The sequence below is a fragment of the Botrytis fragariae genome (assembly GCF_013461495.1).
Source record: "Botrytis fragariae strain BVB16 chromosome Unknown tig00000161, whole genome shotgun sequence".
Taxonomy (NCBI): Eukaryota; Fungi; Ascomycota; class Leotiomycetes; order Helotiales; family Sclerotiniaceae; genus Botrytis; species Botrytis fragariae.
The window spans coordinates 1,297,542-1,320,596 of record NW_023500998.1 but is presented as its reverse complement, the minus strand read 5'-3'; the positions used below and the strand labels follow the sequence as shown (position 1 = coordinate 1,320,596).

General features: G+C 43.7%; 6 protein-coding genes across 6 annotated transcripts; 1 reads left to right on the top strand and 5 right to left on the bottom strand.

The window, feature by feature from the left end:
• Positions 1–227: 227 nt before the first annotated feature.
• On the bottom strand, positions 228–3,521 carry Bfra_009581 (putative gpi ethanolamine phosphate transferase 1 protein; the record flags this gene model as incomplete). Its single annotated transcript, XM_037339922.1, has 6 exons — positions 228–1,075; positions 1,126–1,234; positions 1,288–1,429; positions 1,482–1,669; positions 1,719–3,274; positions 3,344–3,521. 6 exons carry the CDS (start codon positions 3,519–3,521, stop codon positions 228–230), a joined length of 3,021 nt encoding a protein of 1,006 aa, XP_037189972.1.
• Positions 3,522–5,046: 1,525 nt separating this feature from the next.
• Positions 5,047–8,591, bottom strand: Bfra_009580 (putative gpi inositol-deacylase protein; the record flags this gene model as incomplete). Its single annotated transcript, XM_037339921.1, has 2 exons — positions 5,047–7,908; positions 7,959–8,591. The coding sequence occupies 2 exons, from the start codon at positions 8,589–8,591 to the stop codon at positions 5,047–5,049; spliced, it is 3,495 nt and encodes a 1,164-aa protein (XP_037189971.1).
• Positions 8,592–13,992: 5,401 nt separating this feature from the next.
• Positions 13,993–15,760, bottom strand: Bfra_009579 (putative major facilitator superfamily transporter protein; the record flags this gene model as incomplete). Its single annotated transcript, XM_037339920.1, has 4 exons — positions 13,993–14,483; positions 14,535–14,668; positions 14,718–15,547; positions 15,608–15,760. The coding sequence occupies 4 exons, from the start codon at positions 15,758–15,760 to the stop codon at positions 13,993–13,995; spliced, it is 1,608 nt and encodes a 535-aa protein (XP_037189970.1).
• Positions 15,761–16,279: 519 nt separating this feature from the next.
• On the top strand, positions 16,280–17,820 carry Bfra_009578 (putative serine incorporator protein; the record flags this gene model as incomplete). The annotated part of the gene is made up of 3 exons (XM_037339919.1): positions 16,280–16,330; positions 16,382–16,461; positions 16,518–17,820. The coding sequence occupies 3 exons, from the start codon at positions 16,280–16,282 to the stop codon at positions 17,818–17,820; spliced, it is 1,434 nt and encodes a 477-aa protein (XP_037189969.1).
• A 280-nt stretch (positions 17,821–18,100) lies between these two features.
• Positions 18,101–20,044, bottom strand: Bfra_009577 (putative 6-hydroxy-d-nicotine oxidase protein; the record flags this gene model as incomplete). The annotated part of the gene is made up of 4 exons (XM_037339918.1): positions 18,101–18,277; positions 18,400–19,488; positions 19,557–19,638; positions 19,913–20,044. 4 exons carry the CDS (start codon positions 20,042–20,044, stop codon positions 18,162–18,164), a joined length of 1,419 nt encoding a protein of 472 aa, XP_037189968.1. The 3' UTR covers positions 18,101–18,161.
• Positions 20,045–21,326: 1,282 nt separating this feature from the next.
• On the bottom strand, positions 21,327–22,376 carry Bfra_009576ca (putative short-chain dehydrogenase reductase family protein; the record flags this gene model as incomplete). Its single annotated transcript, XM_037339917.1, has 4 exons — positions 21,327–21,513; positions 21,595–21,677; positions 21,738–21,941; positions 22,176–22,376. The coding sequence occupies 4 exons, from the start codon at positions 22,374–22,376 to the stop codon at positions 21,327–21,329; spliced, it is 675 nt and encodes a 224-aa protein (XP_037189967.1).
• Positions 22,377–23,055: the final 679 nt, after the last annotated feature.

The window sequence follows — 23,055 nt, the reverse complement described above, 5'->3', positions numbered from 1 at the left end:
CTTGAGCTGATTAGTCTCCGGTGAAATGTAGGATCATCAGCTAGAGAAGAGCCTCGGTACGTTCTTGAACAACCCCATGTGATATTGGGTTTTTATTCACCATTGTTCATCCATATCACTTTCATCTACATGCTCTCATGATTCCCATCCAAATACATCATGATCCTCTTATAATCATTACAATATATACATATATTTTCCCTCTTTATCCATATCGTTAACCACTTTTAAGTACTTTTGTCTTTTCCATTCCCATTCACACCGGTCTTACCCATCTCATTTTCACTCCCTTCCTTCTTCCCCTTCACATTCTTAACTATTCCCCCAAGCTCCCGCTCCTTCCCCATCTGACTCGAATGATCCTCCACCTCCACCCCCGCAATAAACAGCTCACTAACCCCCTCCAAACTAGCCACGAAAAGACAAAGCAAGCTTGCAATAATAAAATGACTAATCGTCGAGCCAATCTCCAGCCATGACCCTTCATCCTTAACCACCCAGAAGAAATGCAAGGTCAAGAAATCGCTAATAGCAATTACTACCATAAACAAGGCTGAGGGCGCGACGCCTAGTCTCTTGTTCAAGATACCCAAGTTCGCTGAGATCAATGCAAATGGAATCATAAGCTTCACAATCAACAACGCTCCTTGGGAGAAAGGATCAAAGACTGGGATTAGACGATTCACACTTTCCAGACTGAACGATGAGACAGATGCCATATTTCCTGTGCTGAAAAATGCAGACTGTAAAAGTATGAGGAAAAATAGAGATATCCGTGCGTCAGTCAATGTGAGAGAGCGGAATGGAGAAGAGGATAATGAGGTAGGGACTTCTGGAACTGGAGCACCATTCGCCTTGACTTTTGTTGTTTTACTGGAAGTGTATTTGTGGATGCCATGTTCCAATAGAACCCAGGTGATGAGAGTGGCAGAAAATGCTAAGTAGAAAAGTCCTTCGTAAGAGATGGTGAGAATTACGAAGAGTGGTGCAAATGTGAGAAATACAATCATCAATCGGTGTAGATAATGGTTGTTGGGCTGTAGACGGTGCAAAAAGGGCATTATCAGAGACGCCACTTTATTCATGTTAGCTTTCCTCATATCATCCAGGTGTTCGTCAACTTACCAATCAAGCACCAACCAACTATCTGGTTTCCTCGAGGAAGCCCCGTTCTTGCCTGTAAGGACATTGCAGTAGATCTCGTAACAAGCATTGATAGGACAATCAAACCGATCTATTTGAAAGGTCAGAATTTAATGATTTCTGGTGATGGATGGAGTTTCTCACCTGTGCTCCAATAAGTGTGCGGGATAGAAGATTTTCGGCTGGCGCAATAGAATCTCCCGTCATCTTGGATTTTGCGAGTAGCTTCTTTTCAAAAGCAAGATACAAAACACCTACCACTACCATCAAAGCACCACCATACAAACTATTCACTCGATTAGCTAGAAACCTGATTGTTCCAGAAAGTGATAACCTACATAAGGTCTATATCTTCCACTTTCATTGCAGGAAGTAAAGTGAAGGTGCTCATTCCCAAACAGGACACAGCCCATGTTAATGTTAATGCTTTGTTTTCTTTCAAGAATCCCAAGCCATAGAATGCCGGCCAGAAGGTTGCGCCGACGAACAAAGCAGAGAAGATCTCTCTGTGGGTGTAACCCCATGCCTGTAGATGTTATTGAATGACCAATCGTAGAATGTACATATTGACTTACGAGTGATTCTATGACACCCAAGAAGATGATGGTTTTGATAAATGTTCCAATGTAAGCCATTGGTGACTTGACATGTCCAAATAGTGCTTTTCCACCCTCAACGAGTGCATTTCGGCGGGCGTATACTTCTTCCCAGAACGCCACCGGGAAAATAGCATAAGCGTAATATGTTACAGGTGATTCAGAAACAATAAAGGAAGCAAAAAGTGCAACAAGAATTGAAGAGAAGAAAAGACTTCCCGCTAAAGTTCTAGAAGTCTCAGCTTTACCATGAAGAACATGAAGATCAATGACGGTAGTGAGGGCAAATGTGATCCACCCTAAATAGCCTATTGTAATGAGGGCTCTCAGAAAGAGCCAATCGTATGTTTGAAGATATCGAAGACCAGCCAAACCAAGTCTCACAAGTTCTGCAATCTCGCGAATTGCTTCTTCATGTTGTCCTCGATCAATCAGATTTCTGATATCAGCTAATCGATGCTCGGCCGTATGATTCTTGTCTCCGAGACCCTCAAATGGTCGATATCTCAACTCAGTGGCTTTCTTGTGCTCCTCTTTGACTCGATACATGTCAAGAATACCTCTAGCATTAGCCAGGAAAGCTTCAGATTTTTCGGGAATATCCGCTGCTAGATACGATAGGGGTAATTCTCCCACAGAATTCACTGGGAAGTTAACGCCAGCCAAATATGCCATAAGAGCTGCAACATCTGCTTGTGAAACATCATGTCGATGAATATGGTCCATACCCCAATCTGAGGATAGCTCGTCATGCCCTGGCGCAATTCCGTGGGCCTGTACGATAGGCTTCGCGACTCCAGATCCCCATGCAATCAGGGGAGTGCGTGTGTTGTCTGGGTGCCCATCGCCGTGACTTCCATAATCACTCATTCCATGATCGGCTGTAAAGACAAAAGCGGTCTTGTCATCATTGTAGAAATCTTCGATGACCTTTGTTACTTCCTTAATACCTTCATCCACAACTTTGATGTTATATAGATATTCTTTCGAGTATGGGCGGAAACCATGACCTGTAGTATCCAAGCCAAGGAGATGTAGAAAGAACACATTTTTGTCTTTTCTCAATGCGGCGTTTAAAGTAGCATTCGTAGCAGCTTCTGCAAAAAGAGCCTTGACTCTATCGAATACCCAGATATCCAAATGTATAGCTGCCTTTGAAAAGTCCTCCTCCTCAGCAGAATATGTATATGCATCGACACGACCTGGCACAGCGCCCAATTGGAACATTGGCAAGATATCTGGACTTCCCCATGACCAAGTATGTCTACTTCTATTGAAAACGCTGTCGAAGTTCACTGGGTTGAGTTTCCATCCAGTAGCAACTGCCGATACATCTTCGTACATGCCCGCAATAAGCGCAACATGTCCTGGGCGGGATTCTGTAGGAACTCGAGTATGGGAGACACCGAAAGTACCATGTCCAAGGACCCGCGAGCGAAGGAATGGCGCAAGAGGCCGCGGAACGAGATCTTCTTCTAATTTTGGGTATGGTTCTGGAAATGATTGGAAAGCTTTATCTGCTCGGAGACCATCGCCTGCAGATTCAAAGTATCAGTCAATTGCATCCAGACACAGTTGCCAAAGAAGAAAACAGGATAACATACCTACAAAAAGCACCAAACGCTTTGCTGGAGCTTCCACTCCATCTGGCCTCTCTACCCCGAATTCGCGCATCCCAGATACGATGGGACTCACAAAATAAATATCAAAAATTGAATAAATATACACCAGATGGAAAGCCATCGCAATGGCCAAAAAGCCAAAACGATTAACTCTAGCCATATTGCTGGTATGCTCGTCTGCCTCGTAAACAAATCGTACTATACGCGTTCGCGTTCAATTGAACAAACGGCTCCGACTTTATAAGGAACAGATTGTCAAAACACCTTGATGGATTTAAGCCAAAACCATCTGCAGAAAAATAAAGGAATGGCCCGCCCTCAAAATGGACGAAATATATGTACTGTGAAATACAAATTGGATGAGAACCTCTTCCCCTTAAAAATTATCAATAGAAAGATTTCAGGGACTTCAAGATTGCTCGATAAATTATCCGATAGGACACGACATCATCGATAACTAATGAGGGACGTTCGAGACTATCTATTTTTAGGTTTCTTCAACCATTCAAACGACATTGCAAATATTCCACTCCAACTCTCATGTAAATTAAAGATTTCATACAGTATGTAAAAAGGTATCAACTCGCATGAAATGTATTGCTTGTGGTCAGCGAGTGGTGGGCAGATGTAGCCAAAGGTCCACCGGGAGCGAGTTCATTGTTTTTAGTCTCTTCGACAAAATGAATAGCAAGGCGAAGATTAGGAGCACATCGGAAGCGATATATTCGCCATACTGAGAATTCCAGCGTTCAAGTAGTTACAAAAGGATTCACACAAATAAATGCACCCAAAAATATGTAAGAAGTTTCCCTTCCGGAGTCTATATTCAATTATTCCCTCGGTACCTCGCACCTGCATTCACACTTCACTCTCATCCCGTCTTCCACAATTCTCATCCCCAATTCCATTTCCAAACCAAAGGGTATATAAGCAACAGCACAGCACAGTGTTAACACATCATTCCACCTTCTCGTTTCTACCCCTAAAGCGAAGGCCAGAACAATCTTCGGCATTCCAATCTCCCCCTTGCAACCTCACTTCCATCCATCAAATATACATCTCATCCCATTCTCCTCCACTCCCCACTTAATATCACCTCTACATCTTCACTTTCCCTCCTCTTATTTTCCAGTCCCCTTCTCGCCATCAGAAGAAGATACAATATAAAACATTACAAAGTAGCCAAGATTTTTTTTGATTACTGCCCGGCCGCTGCAGTATCATACCCCATCCTCCCTCTCGCCCCCTTTAATATACCTCCTCAGCCTACACCTTTCCCCCTTGAATAACATAACACCAGCGCATCGCAAAAATGTAGGTATGTACGTGCGTAATTACAGTTTGCAGCTGGAAAAGAAGAGAACGCCAACATCCCTATGTACATCGCTTATGAGTATAGTTATTTGCGAACGAATTTGTATGAACATCATTCGCTGTAAGCGAAAGAATTGAATTCTAGAAAAAGTGTGAAATTCGGGAAAACAAACGCTCAAAGTTCTATACTTTGTTGAGAACGCCGAAAAGTCTAGTGCGTAAAAGAAACAAAAATAGGTTGATAGGTTGCGGGTCGCCATGATTTCAACCGATTATAAAAGTGATAGGAGTCTGATAAAGGTGGTGGGCGTTGAATCGTGAGTCGTTGAATTTAATGGTGCTGTAGATAATCTCGTGAACAGTATTGTCGTTCAAGGAGTCTTACCTCGCTTGCGAGTATTCTCATTGCTTTCAGGATCGAACATGGTCGTTACACCCGCAAATGTCCAATTTGAGGTCGAAGAATGAATAGCAACAAGCCATGCAGCTACCAAGTTGACTAGATAGTGAAGCATGTAGGCATAAGTCACTCCATATACTGCAGCATAGATCGCGATGCCGAAGAGCAGAACGCTGGTAACGTGGCGAACACGCGATGTAACACGAGGGACCATCTTTCCACTCGTTAATGTTTCCACCAAAAGAATGAAGGGCATGATAGAGAGGACGTTGTGATGAGAAGAGAAGGGCGTTAACCAATGCACAGCCAAGTTATGGATCCACACAACGAGTATTGGGAGGTTGATTGGTAAGATCCATAGCATAAGGACAAGTATTGAGTGGACGTAATTGTAGAAGTTGTAATTCGTGTTAGAACGTGCTTCCCGGGCAAATCGTAGGGCTCTTGTACAAGTGGCTATTTGTACCAGGCATGCCACGAGATATGCAAACTGATATGGAATGACCGTAGACACCAAGAATAACAATACGCCTGTCGTAAATACTCGTCGACGGGGAGAAGATGGTGCGAATGCTGGAGATGATGCCCTTTTTCTATCTTCGTTTCGCAACCACGCCGGCTTAACACTTATCCAGCCATAGAGTACGCTCAAAATGTGAGTAATGGCTAATGTAGCATAATTGATCATTACGCATACACCAATACAAACCAGCCCAATTAGAGGAACCATGAACCAGAAGAAAGGATCCTGTGAGCCCACAAGTAAATCGTTTTTAGTATAGTCAATGACAGTTTCCGATGCATTCCTTCCCCATCCCAAAAAGCCCGTAGGAGCTCCTTGAGGTGGTGCCGTACTTGCCTGGGAGAATGACACTGACAGGCATGTAAGAGCTACCAACACTAAAGGTAAAGACTGACGTAAACACAAGTCCAGACTTTCGCTGAAAGAAATGAAAATTCCTGTCTCATCATACATTCGAAATTGCTTTCTCAACACGAGGGCAACAACCAGTAAGGGGAATGCAGCAAAAACCGTTCGATAGCGCATGTACAACTTCCCTAAACTGCCTGGAATATCGACACTCAGAGAGATCTTAATGCTCGAGTTGCACGTCGGATCAGTCCAGAATTGAAGACTCAGCCCATCTTGAATGGCTTTGTATTTAAGTGCAGGTGGCATGAACGGGGAAACTCCGTGGATGTTGATGGTTGCTTGCTTCACATTTACAAAGTATTTGGATTCGTAAGGTTCCGAAATATATTGACGTAAAAGCGGGGTGAAAAGTTCCGATTCCTCCCCGCATACCTGATTGCCCATTTCCAAGTTGTAGGCCAATAAACTGGAGTGCACGGCGGGAATTTTAACCTCCGCAACCATTGGTCTGTTTGGTGGGAGCCTCATTTTCATACCGAAAGCCAAGAGACGTCGAAGACTCAAAGATCTGATTCGATGTGACTGAACATTATCACTAAACTCGGCAATCACCCATCCAGAAGTTGACTCAACTGCTTTATCGACGATAGCAACGAATTGGTGGTCAATAATATCCTCCAAATCGTATTGTAAATAAGAAAATGGTTTTATTTCTTCCTCATCATCCAGATAGAAAGGCTTCTTTGATGTTCTGGTGGATGCTGGTAAAGGAATAGTGTCACTTGCAGCATTTTTACAAGCTAATCTCGTAGATCCAGAGCTATCCCCAGACAAATCCATATTCATAGAAAATAGTGTCGCTGATTGGCCTGGATGCAGAGGGAAAACACTGCAGAAAAGAACCTCCAACTTCCCATTATCCCCAGGTTTATCGAGTTTTTGATCAGTAAGAAGTGTGAATCGCTTTCCACCTGGTGTCCCCTGGGGAGGAATCGGGAGCAAATGTGCTTTTGGTTTTCTCGACTCTCCGAATTTTCGTAGGGTTAATCTTTCTCCTTGGGGGATTATTGCGTGCGAATCGTCTTCCAAAGTAAGCAAAGTCGTGGGTTCCTTGTGGGAAAGAGTCTTTTCTGAGAGGCTTTCCATTCCTGTCAAGTACCATTTCTTGAAGATTCTCATTCTATCTGCTCGAGGTTTCGTTTGTGCAGGCCGATTCACATCAACAACTTCGTATAAAGATCTGACGACAACTTTTCTAAACTGATCGCACCATAGAATAGCTTGATGGTCCATACCGGTCCATACGTTTGGCACGGATGACGTGAAAACGGTAAATCCATGTGTATCTGGCACCAGAGATTCCAGGCTGGCATAATCCGACGGAACCACAGTATCGAGTCCACCTCCAGCTATAGATAACAAAGTAACGTGCCATAGAGGATTGTTGTTTGCCCATTTCTGTGAGTAGGCTTGACGCCAGTAGTCGTTGATTTGCTTGTAAGTTTTGACAATCTCCGCATCGAAGGAAACAGGAGGTCGAGCGTGTGGAGCTGACATTGTAATTATCGTATTAATCGAATTCGACTGATAGTTCGGCATGATCAACATTGTACGAGCTACAATTCCACCCATCGAGTGCCCCAATATGATAACGGAAGTTGGATCTGGTAGCTCCGGGTCTCGTTGCGATCGTCGAGGATCGTGGTACAAAGATAATATATACGCAATCGCTTCATTCAAATATTCTGCCTGGTCTAACATTGTCTGGCCATGGAAGGCTGTTATATCCTCGTTAAAATCGACAGTAAAAAAGTCCAGGTTCCGTGCTCCGGCGTTGATCGCTGCAGAATCGTGCTGTAAAACATCGTGAAAGTATGTGGCTGCCTCTGCCGCAATTGGTCGAACTTGCTTATAACTTCCAGCATTTCCAGGTATGAACAAGACGGGAACACCTCTAACCTAGACAAATTTCGTAAGTTTAGCACTCTAATTTTCACGCAGTCCCATACCTTGGTGTCCTCATCCACCATTCCTTCCCTATATAGATAGACGGAATATTTGCTTGCAAAACGGGTGTGCTCGGTATCGAAATCCGATAACTTCGCAAAAGAAGGCCTCATATATGACATTCGACATCCTTTGTTATCCAATTGCCGCGTAGTAAATGAATGTATAATAGACGCCAAAGTAAGCAAGGCTATAACTGTTGTAGCGAAGGTCAATGGTGTAAAAGACCAAGGACTTTGTAACCTCGACCGTCGTGAAGTTTGTCTCGAGTCGGCCATCTTATCTACCTCAATAGCCCCTTTCGAGGAAACACTAATTACAGCCGTTTCGTTGGGTTGACCCTTATCTATTTGTCCATTGCGCGATTCAGTTGGTTTCCAATTTGTATTGCTGGGGCGTCGACTCCTGGCAGCCAAAGGTCTTTTGTCGCAACTTTTCCGACGATCTAATTCGGATTGAGTATGTTGAGGAGTGGTTTGTCGTGAAGTTGATTGGAAATTCTGGGAATCCCTATTCGATATCGATACTTCGCTTCTAGAGCGACCTGTAAACCCTGGTCCTTCAATTATGTCGACATTCGCTGTTGAATCGTCGCCTTCTTCCTCTGCGGCCGACCCAGATGATCTCCTCAGCATCTAAGCAGACTTGCGACACGAATCTCCAAATTTTGAATAGGAGACTGACGTGGGAAATCGCTGTCGGTGGGAATGTTGTGAGGAGATTGTGAAAATAATTGGCGGATAGGCTGGAGACAAGAGAATTGGCGATTTCTTGAATGACAGAAAAACCACAGGCGAAAGAGCTAAGGAAGGCCTTGAAGGAACTGACTGATTAGGGATAGGCGAATTGATATTAACTAGTAGTATCAGTCTATCAGTCTATCAGATACTTTTTTCATGTATTTCTAGCCAGTTATTAAGCTAAGCCTATTGATATTAATAGAGTAAGGCTCATTCCATTTTTTTTTTCTTTAGCTTCTTTTATAATATCCCATTTCACGTATTTTAACCCTGCTACCTACAGTAGGGATGAGCTTATGAGTGGATGACTTCTCGGTATACCTTGATGCTTTTCTTTACCGTTTTTCATCCACATTGGTCGAAAGGACTCTTGAGTAGCTCGAGAGGAGGGAGATATCGTCGATCGATTGAAGTTACTATCGCGGGAACCTACTATAATAGTGTGCAGAACGTCTACCCAAAGGATCTATCTATCTACTTGTCTACTAGCCTAAGAATCTAGAATCTGTATATACCTATCTACACGTCCTACTTAGCGAGTAACATAAACATCCCCAACTTCTATAACAAATTGAAGGAAGTATTTCATTCAAATTTCCAGACAACACCAGCATATTCGCTGTCATTGCGAAAAATGGTTATGTTTCAAGCCAAATTGATCGCTCAGATACCAGGGAAAAAAGACCGGCCGAACGTTTAAACAAACCACTTTTTAGCACATACACAGTAACACAGCAAGTTATCGTGAGGATCTTGTGCACCATGATTGGTGAATAGGGGTCGATCTACATATTTCATTCTTCTTGTCATCGTCGCATGATGATGTTCTAAAGCTTCTTGGCACGTTTAGTGCTTGGTTTTTACATCGATATTCTTTTCATAAGACGATCCTAATAAGCAATTCATTTTTCGTTACTGATGTTTGAAATTGAGTGAAAGACACTGTTGTACGGATTGGAAGATACGAGATAGGATAGGGTAATATTCGTACGTCCTATTGCAGTATCGCGACATGACAATATAAGTTGGTCGAACATTCATTGGCGTGGTAGAGAGATAAATAAAGATGCTGCATATGGTGGTACATGCACTATCATGCAGTAGCTATTTTATCAGTGCCTTGGACCTTTCCGACCTAGCAGTGGCGCTCCAACGGGAGTAGTCTTTCATCTAAACCTATGGGGGATGTAAACCAACCTTTTGAAATTCTTGTACGTCGTGCAGTACCAAATCAATGTCTGTGTCAGCTTGATATCAAATCAGATTCCGAACGCATCCTCAACAGCATTTCCAACATTGAAACATGATTTACTTCTGTACGGTATTGTCCATGCTCAAGGATGTTCCGTGGATCTCATGAAGTTACTGCTTGCATTGGAGCCTTGGATAGAGAACATGTCTTCACTCCTATGGCAGGGGCTATGTGCTCTCAATTCCAAACCAACAGTTGGAACTTTGGAGCCACCCAGTATAGATAGATAGGTACCTACTTACTACCTACCTACCCCGTAGCACCAATCTTTAGCGCTATCATTCCTCGATTCCTCAATTCCTCAATTCCTCCATCTCACACTTTTACACTTTTACAACCCCCACGCGGCTCATCCTGAAGCGCACTTCGTTCAGACTACCAGTCAAACTTGGGATTGCAGCGTCAAGACTCAAATGGGGTTAGAAAGGTGATAAAACTTTATACCTAGATACTCAATAGAATATTCAAGTGGCTGGGAAACGGCTTTCTCATCCCCAAGAAATCGCGCCAGAATCCATTTATCTGGGGCTCCATTGAAAATTATCGCTGGCTGGGGATGATGTTTAATATCGGATAATTTTGTGTTGGGGAAGGGAAGAGGTCGGACGGAGACTGCGGAGGAGAATTGGGTGTCCGTCCAAACGAGACGTGGATATAAAATTGCTTCATTTCTGATTGTAACCTAAGCTCGTAGATATTACGGTCTGGCCAATGAAGACTGTAAAGGAGAGATTTATCATCAAGAGAACAGGCGGGATCTCAAATTCTGGTGGTGATACATCCAGCTCTACTCGAGTATTATACCAACACACACACCACGTTCTCTTCAAAAGCAGCTCTCCCGCAGCTCCACATGAAGCTCAAAATAATTAATTCACATCCACTTTCCTTACAAATATGGAATTAACCCCCTCAGTCCAAATGCCGCCTTTATGCGCATTGTGTAAGCTTCATTTTCACGTCTGCAGATACTAGGTAACGCTTTGATTAGACCTGCTAACAAATAGTCGACATCGTTCAACATTGGATACAATTCAACCTCAACAAAGCACAACTCGTTTGTCCAGTGCTACAATGCATCTGAAATAAAATCAGTACTAGACAGGCAGCATAGTACCTTGAATCTAATTCCGTCCAACCAATAACAGACGATTCACCCGTGAACGACGCCTCACGCCTCACATAGATTCAATTTGTCTCTAACTCTTTGAATATACTGGTTTGCCGTGCTTGCACACCTCTCTAGTACATACGGAGTCTACATATCGTTACTGCACCATTGACATCCCGTTAAACCAAGAAAGTGTTCGTTATCTACGTTGCCAAGTAGATAGAGAGCTCGATCGGGGATTGGTTCTGAATATGGCTTGCACGCCTTGAACAAAAACACTAGACCAAGATAAATATGCGTAGTACGTACGCAAAACCTGCTCTTGCGCCATTGTGAATCTATCGTGCTGCAGCTAGCTTTACAGTCATCACATCGCATCATATAGAGAGATATCGATAACCTTCGCAAAGATGGAGAAATTTCTTTGCAAAATCAAGTGCAAATGCTGAATGCCAAATTGTCTGTATGTCTACACACTTAGCAATACTGCCACGCTACATTTCACAAAGTTTGACATCGAAAAGCACAACATGCAAAACATCCACCATACCATTTCACGATATTCGTATATGCATCAGCATACCAACACGAAAAGATCTGCCTACTACTTTTGACTACTGGTCTGAAAGAGCCGCGTAAGATGCGGTGCGACCTACATACGGAACGAAGCTTTAACCTTAAAGCTTATGAGCTTGTAGTGTAGAAAGACTCGCGTCCTTGCAGTACCCTAAACGTCTTGGCAGTATTGAAAGTTCGTTCTAGTAAACGAGCAAGCTTGTGATATAAAATAGATGATGATGTACCAGTATGCAACATGTGAAAATCCAAACATTTGATTGAGATTTGGTGTTTTGCTGGAAAGCTATTTATAGAGTTCACTGGGAGTAACTTTTTATATATCTGGCAGCCTGTAAAGTTTAATGGGTGGTGCACTGGTCGTCGTGGTACTTTGCTCACACGAGATAGCGTCATACTGATTCGATGTTCGAGTAAGTTTATACTTCAAGTTTGAGCACGATTATATTTTTGAACGTGAGTAGTATCGCCACTTCAACGCTACAACACCATCACAGTATCTAGTGTAATCACAACATAGATTTACGTATCTTGAAAGATTCCAGAAGTTGGAACTATGCTCCTCATAATGATTCCGTATCTTGTAGTTTCCATCGACAAATTATCCCCCTTATGCCATCCAAAATAAACTACGAAAATTCCGATAGTACTCTACAATCCTTCGTCTAATGCTTCATCATCCAACTGCTTTTCTTCTTTCATTCCCAGTATGGTTTCGAAGTCTTAAATACAGACAATTACAGCAGGAGAAGATTCGTTCAACGATCTGAATACATGTGTGTTAAGCTAGAAACGCAGCTTCCAATACTCTGCGATAGTTTGAAGATTTGTCGAAGAACATAGCCAACCTTTTTATTTCTTATTTTCCTTCCCAAAATCTTGATCTTGCATTTCTCATTCCCACATCCATCCAATACAGTGCCTAGGTAACCAATTTTCAGATATGGATCCAGCACTGAACATTCTAGTCTTTCGCTTTGTCGGTCAAATCTACTCTCTCCTTCAAATTATTTGATAAACCCGTACTTGTTTGAAACAGATCCCAGACCTGAGGATCACACGTCTACATACCCAGACAATCATATACCTGCCACTCGCTAACCGCAGTCTCATCAAGAAAAACTAAAATCAGAGATGCAACTCCCAGGTAGATGCGACATGAGTGCAACCATGTCAATATCACAACTCATCATGAAGATACTTCAATCCGAAGGCAAGATGTGCATAGCCGAAGACCATGACATATAAATCTTGCACCCACATACTGCATCTCATCCTTGTATTCACTCTCAAGATTCACTTCACGGCTTACCAATTACTAGACGCCAATCACTTCTTAACTTTATCACTTCAGACATTTTTGTTGCACATCTGCTTCAGGGCCTCAAGCCTGTAGATACCTACCTATTACGCCTCTAAGGCCTCTGAGATCAGCAGGTAGGTAGGTATATATCGTAAGTTCAGAGAACGCGAGGAAGAATGTCACAGATTGTTGAACTCATCTAAAATATGTAGGAGGAGATAGCGCGAATACAAGTATAACCAGAGAGGTATGAATTGGTATATCATCCTACTTTCACTTGATGACTGAAAAATGTACTATAAGGAAACAGCTGATTTAACTAATGAAAATCCACGACGACAGTATTCTATTGCATATAGTTTCAATCATTCGATTACTGCTGACAGCGAAAAGATACCGAGTATACCTACTCATCCTTGATCACCCCACCAGATTAAGTTCTATATAGAGCCTCATTGTATACTCGGTAATCACAGACTTCTGCACACACTACCTACCAAATTCGATACTTGTTTAAATAGGAACATCCCGAAGATAAGTGAACTTCGAGAATCCGCATTTTACCTAGGTAGTCAACGATGCAGGTCTCACAAATTCCGTCACGTCTTAATCTCATCTCGAAGTTTGTTGGATAGTATTTGAAGAAAATTTGATTGTTCAATGAATGAGATGTTGAGTACCACTTGATTCCAATTTCATGAATGGAAAATAGTATATGGACTTGGAGTTGCACCCGTGCATTAGACCTTCCTTCTTCGTTCCATCTTCACATTAATCCAATCGCTAATGCTGCCAGAACGAAAAAATTGGAAAGAAAGGAAAACACCCCTCGCCCTTCCAGCTCTAAACCTTTCTATAGTAGCCGCCGGTCCGCCGTCTATCAATTCCATTCCTTCCAAGACCATTCTATCCAAGAACACCCTTTCGTAACTCGACCAGTACCTCCGTTGTAGCTACCAGACAAGGGGCCAACCCTCGTCTTTCATCGAATCTCCTATTATCCTATCGTTTTCAGACTGGTGGTTTCGATTGCGGGATGCACATTCATGCATCTTTACTCCACTCTCTCATCTGCTTCAAGTTTTCTTGCTTCCTCCAGTCTCTCCAAATGGGTATACCTTATACACCACAAACTAACCAACAAGCCCAAAACCGACGCCGCCACAGTAACCAAATATGCGCTGCGATAACATTGCAAGCCCTCGGTACATTCCCTCACACCTCCATCTTTCACAATACTATGACGATCATAAACTGTGCCATAGAAAAGATTAAAGATGTATCCTGAGAGGACTGGGGAGAGGGTCATGAAACCCCAGTTTGTGGAGAGACCATGAACACCAAAAGCCTCAGCTACGAGAGATGGGAAACAACCGAAGAGAAAACCATAACCGAGACCAGTGAATGAAGAGACAAGAAATAGGAGGTGTGGGTTCTCGGTGTTGAGAGCAGCGATTTGAGCGACGAAGAAGATCAGAGAGGCGAGAGTTAGACACCATAGACCACTACAGCGTAGGACCTTGACGAGGAAGTCTGAACCAACTCCTACTGGAGCGTTAGTGAAAGAGAAATTGGAACATAGAGGGGATTACGTACCAGAAAGGAGACGACCAGTGAATGAACAAACGGAAAGGATGGATACATGCATTGCTTGACGATGTATGATGAACTCTTCTGGGATTGAATCATCCCAATGTCGCCAAAGTGCTTGTGCGTCATTTCCGATGTTACTAGGATAGATTAGTTGAGGCTCGAGTTCGAGTAAAATGAGAAACTTACTTGATAGTCATCAATCCAATGCCTGTGAGTATCCCCATCAAAGCGAACAATTGCCAAAATTCGACTGTTTTGAATAGTTGCAGTCCTCGAATATCTACACGATGCGCGTGATCCTTCTTGTCAGTTTCGTCTACATTTTTTCGAGATTCTTCATCGGAGGATCTAGACATCAAGGAGGAGGTTTCGTCGGTATCGGACGTGACGCCGTTCTCGGGTACCTCTGCCTCTATCACATGATGGTTTAGGATATGATGTTTGCCCGAAGACGCAACAGATGGAGATAACATACCAGGTTCACCCTCTAAGATATCTCTCTCTGCACGTCTACTATCCTCTGATTTTGTGCGATGTAGTCGATTTGAATCGGATCGATTATGGCCGGGAAGAGCCGAGTAATGGGCATGTGGTATCACTCGTAGGAAAAAGAATCCTAAAAATACTGTTCCACTGGTTCCACAGGCCAGGACTAACAGGAAATGTCCCGCATCCCCTGGAAATGTAAATGCAGTAAATGCAGAAAAGAAGAATGCACTGAGCCCGAAAGTGGCCAGTGGGAAAGCTGTCGCTGTACCTCTGTTGTGTGGCCAGTTGAGAGCTGAAGTCTTAATGGCAGCTGCATTGGCAGCACACCCTCCAAGTCCGGTAAAGAATGAATATAAACAAAGTAGTGGTAACCATCCGGACCCTTTATCATATGCTTGATATAGTGGAAAGTATCCCGCGGCAAGCAAAACCGTTCCCAATAGAACGGCTGGTCGAGGCCCCTTTCCATCCACCAATAATCCAATTGGTATGCCACATGCATACATTCCCAGATTTCCAAATAGACCCTGTTTACAACTAATTAGCATGATATCAAGAGCAGATAGTTTGGCGCAAAGTGATCTTACTATCAAGTTAATCTGTGTTGATGATAACTTCAATCTATCAGCGAACTGCGGGCCCCAATTGGAGAAAGCATAGTTCGTTCCACATGCCAATGCAATACAGGTTGCTGCAACACTCGACACTATCCTCGCTGCTTGTAATGGCTTTTCCGACATGTTCGATGACCGCGTCGTTATCGTGATTACTCAAAGGGGGGCCTGTATAGTTTCACGTCTTAATCATTGCAAAAGTCAAAGCAAAAAGAAGGGGTATTCGCTGGCGAAAAATCTCAAATGATATGTTTTGTAATGAGAGACAAAAGTGTTCTCCCAAGTGTTTCTGGGCAAAGTACGAGTGATTGTCTGAAAGAAATTAGAGTATCCTCTTGCTGTCGTCTGCACACACGTAAGTCCGCTATCAGATAAACCAACTCCGCTAATGTCTCCTTATCAGTTTGATTTACGGTGGATCTTACAAACCATCACCGCACTAATGCAGGTCAGTCGCCTAGACTGCTTTCATCAGCCGCATAGATCATAAGGAGCCATCTCCAAAACAACTTCTAACGTTATCCTTCAACTTTTGTGCTCAACTATTAACGATACAGATTTTTCATGAATCACATTCAATAGAGTCTCGGATTATTTTATTGCCAAGTTTAATACTGCGACATCACATTATAGCAGAGCGCAAAAATGGGCGCTCTACTTTCAATTCCTTTGTTGGCTGTGCCAAGCATAGGCACTGTGAGTTCTACTTATTGGACTTTGATATGAAGAGATTACTTATATTCTTAGGTGATGGGTTTTGCTGCAAGTTGCTGTGGAGCGGCAACATGCTCTGCTGTATGCAGTGCCTGTGGTAAATGTGGTAACAGGTATATCTTCAGACTCGAGGCGTTTGTTTGATAAACCAAGACTGACTGATGAAAAGTGTTGCCACTCGTATCGCATACGCCCTCATCCTCTTAATCAATTCAATATTATCATGGATAATGCTAACACCATGGGCGATTAACAAACTACAAGGCTTGACTTTGGATTATATGAAGATCAGTTGTCCAGAAGGAGAATGCTATGGTTGGGTTGCGGTTCATCGGATCAATTTCGCACTGGGAATTTTCCACCTTATCATGGCATCGATGCTATTAGGCGTCAACTCTTCGAAAAATCCACGTGCAGCAATACAAAATGGATTTTGGGGTCCTAAAATCATCGCCTGGTTGGGCTTGATCGTACTTTCGTTCTTGATCCCAGATGGGTTCTTCTTGGTATGGGGAAACTACATTGCATTCACCGGATCGACACTATTCCTCCTTCTCGGACTTATTCTGTTGGTTGATCTTGCACATACCTGGGCGGAATACTGTCTCGAACAGATCGAAGCATATGATTCTCGCGCTTGGAGAGGAATTTTGATCGGATCAACATTGGGCATGTATGCATGTTCTTTGGCAATGACCATCGTACAATACATTTTCTTTGCTGGTGCCGGATGCTCAATGAACCAAACTGCTATCACCCTCAACTTAATCTTCCTAATTATCGTCTCGGTCGTCTCTGTCCACCCTATGGTTCAAGAATTTAATCCAAGAGCAGGTTTGGCGCAATCAGCTATGGTTGCTATTTACTGTACATACCTCACCATGTCTGCAGTATCTATGGAGCCTGATACGAAGCATTGCAACCCTCTTATTCGAGCTCAAGGAACACGAGCAACCTCCATTATTATTGGTGCGATCGTTACCATGCTCACAGTTGCATATACAACAACCAGAGCCGCAACACAAGGAGTAGCTTTGGGAGGAAAGGGAAAGAGGATTGCGTTGCCCGAGGATGATGAACATGATCTAGTTACCCAACAACCAGATAGCCGTCGTGAAATGCGTGCAGCAGCTCTTCGACAGGCCGTAGAAGAAGGAAGTCTTCCTGCAGACGCTCTTCTAGACGATGATGATGAAAGCGATAGTGGAAACACCGCCAGAGATGACGAGAGAACCTCGACACAATACAGTTATGCATTATTCCACGTAATTTTCTTCTTGGCGACCACTTGGGTAGCTACACTTCTCACCATGAACATGGATGAATACACAGATGGAAATACAAGTTTTGCACCTGTGGGAAGAACATATTGGGCATCGTGGGTCAAAATTATCAGTTCATGGGTATGCTATGGCATTTATACATGGACATTGATTGCACCTGTAGTGCTACCAGATCGATTCGATTTTTAGATACGAATAGTTTACTTTTGGTTTTTATTGCGGGGGTCTTATTAATAAGTATTGTATTGTATTCATATTGCATCTGTTTTTTCAAGCGGGAAACATCAGAAGGGTGGTTCAGTTCTGAGGTTTTATGGGGATTGGCGCGAGTTGTTATGTCCTAGCATTACCTACCTACCTTTCCATAGGACGGAATTTGATATATCAAAAGTTTCTTCACTGCGTGCACTAATTCTTTCTTGTATGATCTCTCGTATAGTCTTTTATATAAAAGTCCTTGAATTTCATTCTGGGAGGACAACATTTGGATCAAATAATTGACACCGATGCTCAAATTATAATCCAGTGACTCAGGAAACAAGATTTGGACCCTTGGAAAATACATTCTCGGGGTCATATTTTTTCTTCAACTCCGCAAGACGAGGATAATTGACGCCATAAACCAATTTGCCTGCTTCATGGTTTGCTATTCGAATCATCAGCCAATGAAAACAAAAATCTGCGACGAAGATGCATGGTGGACTGTTGCTAAGTAGATATCGAAAATGGAAGAAGCAAAAGTGCAAAAACAAAAGATGTAAAACTTACCACCATCATAATTCGCATAAGCACCCACTCCATCCTTGGTAATCTCATCCGTGCCGTCCTTGAGCCTCCTCTCCAACTCCGCCTTTGCTTTTTGAGCCATCATCCTACACCACTCTCTACACTTCGTATCCGTCTCCTGACTTTCCCAACTCGCTCCAAATACCAGGTTTCCATACGCGCCTCTATTCGCATACGCAGTATCCTGCTGTCTCACCTTTAATATCTTGCCAAAAGGTATGTATTCGAAAATCACCATGGTATGTTTCGCATCCGGGGTTTCGAGGAGGAATTTCTCCGTCTCGGTGTAGATTTCCGCGGCAAAGGAATAGGTTAGTGGGAACATGACCGCGGCGCCTTTCAAGTTGCGTCGTAGGCCGTGCGCCATGGGCTCGTTGAGCATGCCGTTTACCTCTACGTAATCCATTTCTCTTGTGGTGTTGGCGAGTGGTTCGAGATCCAAGAGCGGTTTGAAGTAGGCGTGGGCTTCGGCTTCTGTGCCGTTGTAGAAGACGGGGATGAGGACCGCGGGCTGGAAGGCTGGGGGTGGAGAGGCAAAGGCGAGGAGGAGGAGAGCATTTTCTTCGTCGGGCGTGACGATTGTGTTGGCGAATGAAACGATTGCTTCTAATTTCTCGCGCGGGAAAACGAGCATGCCGCCCCAGACACGGTTGGGTTGCGGATGCAATCGGTAGGTAAAACTGGTCGTGACGCCAAATCCAACACCCGCACCGCGGATCGCCCAGAAGAGATCAGGCTCCTGATTTGCAGAACATGTCACAATGCGTCCATCGGCGAGCACGACTTCTGCTTCGAGGAGATTATCAATCACCAATCCGTGCTTGGCGGTGAGATGACCAAAGCCGCCTCCGAGGGTGAGTCCGCCGATTCCAGTATGATTTACGGTGCCGCCGACGGCAGCGAGGCCGTGAGCGAAAGCAGCGGTGTCGACGTCGGACCAGAGGGCGCCGCCTTGACAGCGGGCTGATTTGTTGACGGGGTCTACGGTTACGTTGCGCATTTTGGAGAGATTAATGGAAAGTCCATTTTGGGTCGATGAGGCGCCTGATGAGCCGTGTCCACCGCCGGCGACTGTGATGGGGAATTAGTTATAGGGATTCATGAAATCTGATTGAGTAATTTATTAACCAAATACGAACCTGCAAAATCGAGCCTCTGTTCTTTGACAAAAAGAACGAGTTTGGAGACGTCCTCGGCGGTGGTAGGATAAACAATTAGAGCCTGGAGAGAACATTAGCAAGTACGATATAGCTAGTACTGAACATTGACTGTGAGATAGATAGATATAAAAAAAACATCCTCGGGAAATTGTGATGGGAAATCTCAATTCTCCAATCCCCCAAATATCACACAAACATCACTCCTCTTGCGCTCCCCGCTCCCCTTATCCTCTAGAGCAATAACCATTCTCTCTCCCTCTCCCTTTCTCTCCCCACTCCTCCCTCGCAAAAACAGGAAGAAGAAAACCCCCCCCAAAAAGAAATCATAAACCTACCGCCTCCCTCTCCGCCGCTCTCGACCATCTACTAATCCCCTCCGCATACCCCTCATCCCCCTTCATCAAAATCTTCGCATCAGAACTCAACTGCCCCTTCAAACTTTCCACCAACGGCCCTAATGATCTCATTGTCACTTGATTTCAATAACAAAGTCTCTTTTATAAAATCCGAAATAAGATATTCCTCCAACCCTTCAAATATTTTATTTGACTTCGAATGCGAATTCGTTATCTTTATCTTTCTCGTGGTTACTATGTATTTTCTTCAATTCTTCAAGAAGAGAAGTAGAAGTAGAAGGAAGTAGAACAAAGTACCACGAAACAAACAACAAACACACGACTGTACGACGATTGTGCACCGCGACAGAAAGCCGAAATCAGAAACGGAAATTCCACAAGCATAAATAAGAAGTACACATGCGCCTAGATAATGACCCCCCATCCCATCCCAGATGCACATGCCAATGCCAATGCCAATCCCCTTTCCCCTCCCTTCGTCCCTCCCCTCTCAGCCCCTCCTGAAGAAACAAAAGAAGAGTGAAGAAATGCGGGGTCCATTCATTCATTCATTCATTCATCCATCCATTCATTCCACAGCACACCCTACCCCTCCTCGCTTATCTCACATTTCCCATTTCCCCTCCACCTTATTCCATCAACCTAACTTACTTCTTTGTCAAACATACAGATAGACAGACACCAAGCCAGCTAGACACCAAGCCAGCTGAACCCCAACCCAACCCAACTCAGCCCGAACCGACCTGACACATCAACGTCGCAGCAGCCATCCTTTTCGGAAAGGATTTGCGCTGCGGGCGTTTGTTGGCAGACAGGTGTGTCATGGTCTTTACATATTATGTACATACGATTTACATACTTACCTACATACATACTTTCTTACATATGTACGTATATGCATTTACATACATAAATGAGGGGTTCAACAAAACAAAACAAGACTACGACTACTTACCTACTTGCTTACTTACTTTCAGCTGAAAAGAGAAAGAGTGAAATATGATCAATAATCTGAGAGTACCTAGGTACTCAAATCTAGAAATGACAAGGTGGCATTGATGTGATCATGGGGATATGATATCTGAATCAGTTACAATTTATGAGGGATTATGGAGGTAGTATATTTTTCTAGAGAAAATTCCAGTATTACTTTTATCGACGATGCGTATGATCAAGTACTAGTTTCACGAGAAACCAGAAACCAGAAACCAGAATCATCGTTCAAGGTCGGATATTGATTTCTTCGTAATTTTCATTGAGAGCATAGGACTGATATCAATATCAGCTACAACATCTGATCCCATTCCCATTCCCATTTCCCATCCGATTCCATCAACCCTTCCCCTTCCCCAAAACATGCCCTCCTCCTATCTCCCTCACCACCACTCTCCCCTCAAGAAATCCCTCTCCCCCCATCAACCTCCAAGCAAGTCCCGGTAATAAACCTCGCCTCATCACTCGCCAGAAACAAACAATAATTCGCCACATCTTCCGGTGTACACAGCCGTCCCAACGGCACATTAAAGAGGAACTTGTCACGATTCTCCGGCGTATCCTCTACACCCGTGAATGTGGAGAAACTACTTCACATTAGTCTTCTCTTCTATAAATCCTCAAGTCAAGATGAAATGAACCGAGATAAGAAACAATGGGATTCATACAGCCCTGTACCAGCAAGAAGAGGACAAATCGAATTGACTCGAATATTTTTAGATCCATATTCTGCCGCGAGTCCTTTCGTAGCCTATGCAAAACTCCATATTAGCAGAAACAACTACGATCATGGAATAAAAGAAATACTCACATTAACAACAGCACCTTTACTAGCATTATACCAAACCAGACCCGGACGAGGTCTCGTCGCCCCAATCGACGCAATATTGATCATCGATCCACCCTCCCCGTGATTAATAACACTTGGGATAAAATGTTTCGTCGCGAAGAAGATAGATTTAACATTCAGGTTGAAAACCCTATCGAATTCATCCTCGGTGACATCCAACGTTGGCTAGATTCCACAAAACACAAAGTCAGTTTCTCAAATTCCACATACTCAACCCTTTACCCCTCCATCTCCTGCCCCTCCACCCCTCTCAAAAGCATCCTATAAAGAAGAGCTCCCCCTCCCCATCCACATACCTTATTCCTATAACTCCCCCCGCATTATTAACACAAACATCCACCCTCCCCCATCTCTCCACCGCCCCTCTACACAACCCCTCCCACTCCTCCTCCTCGTCACATCCATCTTCACAAACACCATACTCTGCGGCCACGCACTCGCCACGCGCTCGCCGCCCACCGCATCAATATCCGCAATCACCACTTTACATCCTTCTTCCGCGAAGCGACACGCGATGCCGGCGCCGAAGCCTGAGCCGCCGCCCGTGACGATCGCGACTTTGTTTTGGAGTCGGGTACCGAGGATGGGGGGTGAGGACATTGTGTTTCTTCTCCTTCTTTTGATAAATTTAGGAAGAGTAGGAAAACAAAATGTTGATCAGTAACAGATATACTCTCTTGACAAACAAACAACAAAACAACCCCTCAATCAGAACAAATAGTGAAAAGTAAAAAGTAAGTACAAACAAATGGAGCAGATAAACCTACCTACCTACCTAGGTAAATAATCACTCATATCCTCAGCCAATCAACCGATCGACAAGAGCGACAAGCTTTGTACACCTACTACGTTATCCTGCATACCTACCTAGTAGAGACGGGAAGGTGCGGGGGATAGGAATGAAATGAGGGGTAAGCGTCACGAGACTTCTCGATTGGTGTTGCGTTGTAACCACAATTACGCTACAATGAGATCTAATGTAACCATTTCTTGTAAATTCTTGACTCAAACAGACTGACTCGGCTTCAGTAACAAGCCCTCTAAATATCAGCGTCTGACACCCAGTGAAGCTCTTCTACACATCTAATCTCGCAGTACTTTCATTCACGAGGTCGTGAAGCTAGTTGCTGGACACAGAGACAAGTCACAGGTGTACAATAGTTGTGAGGAGAACCATCACTTTTTTCTGTTTACTCACTCAAGAAATGGAGACACATGCTTTCAGTTGAATAGGCAGTAGGTAATAGGTAGTTAGGAATGTCGTTCATCAATCGAAACT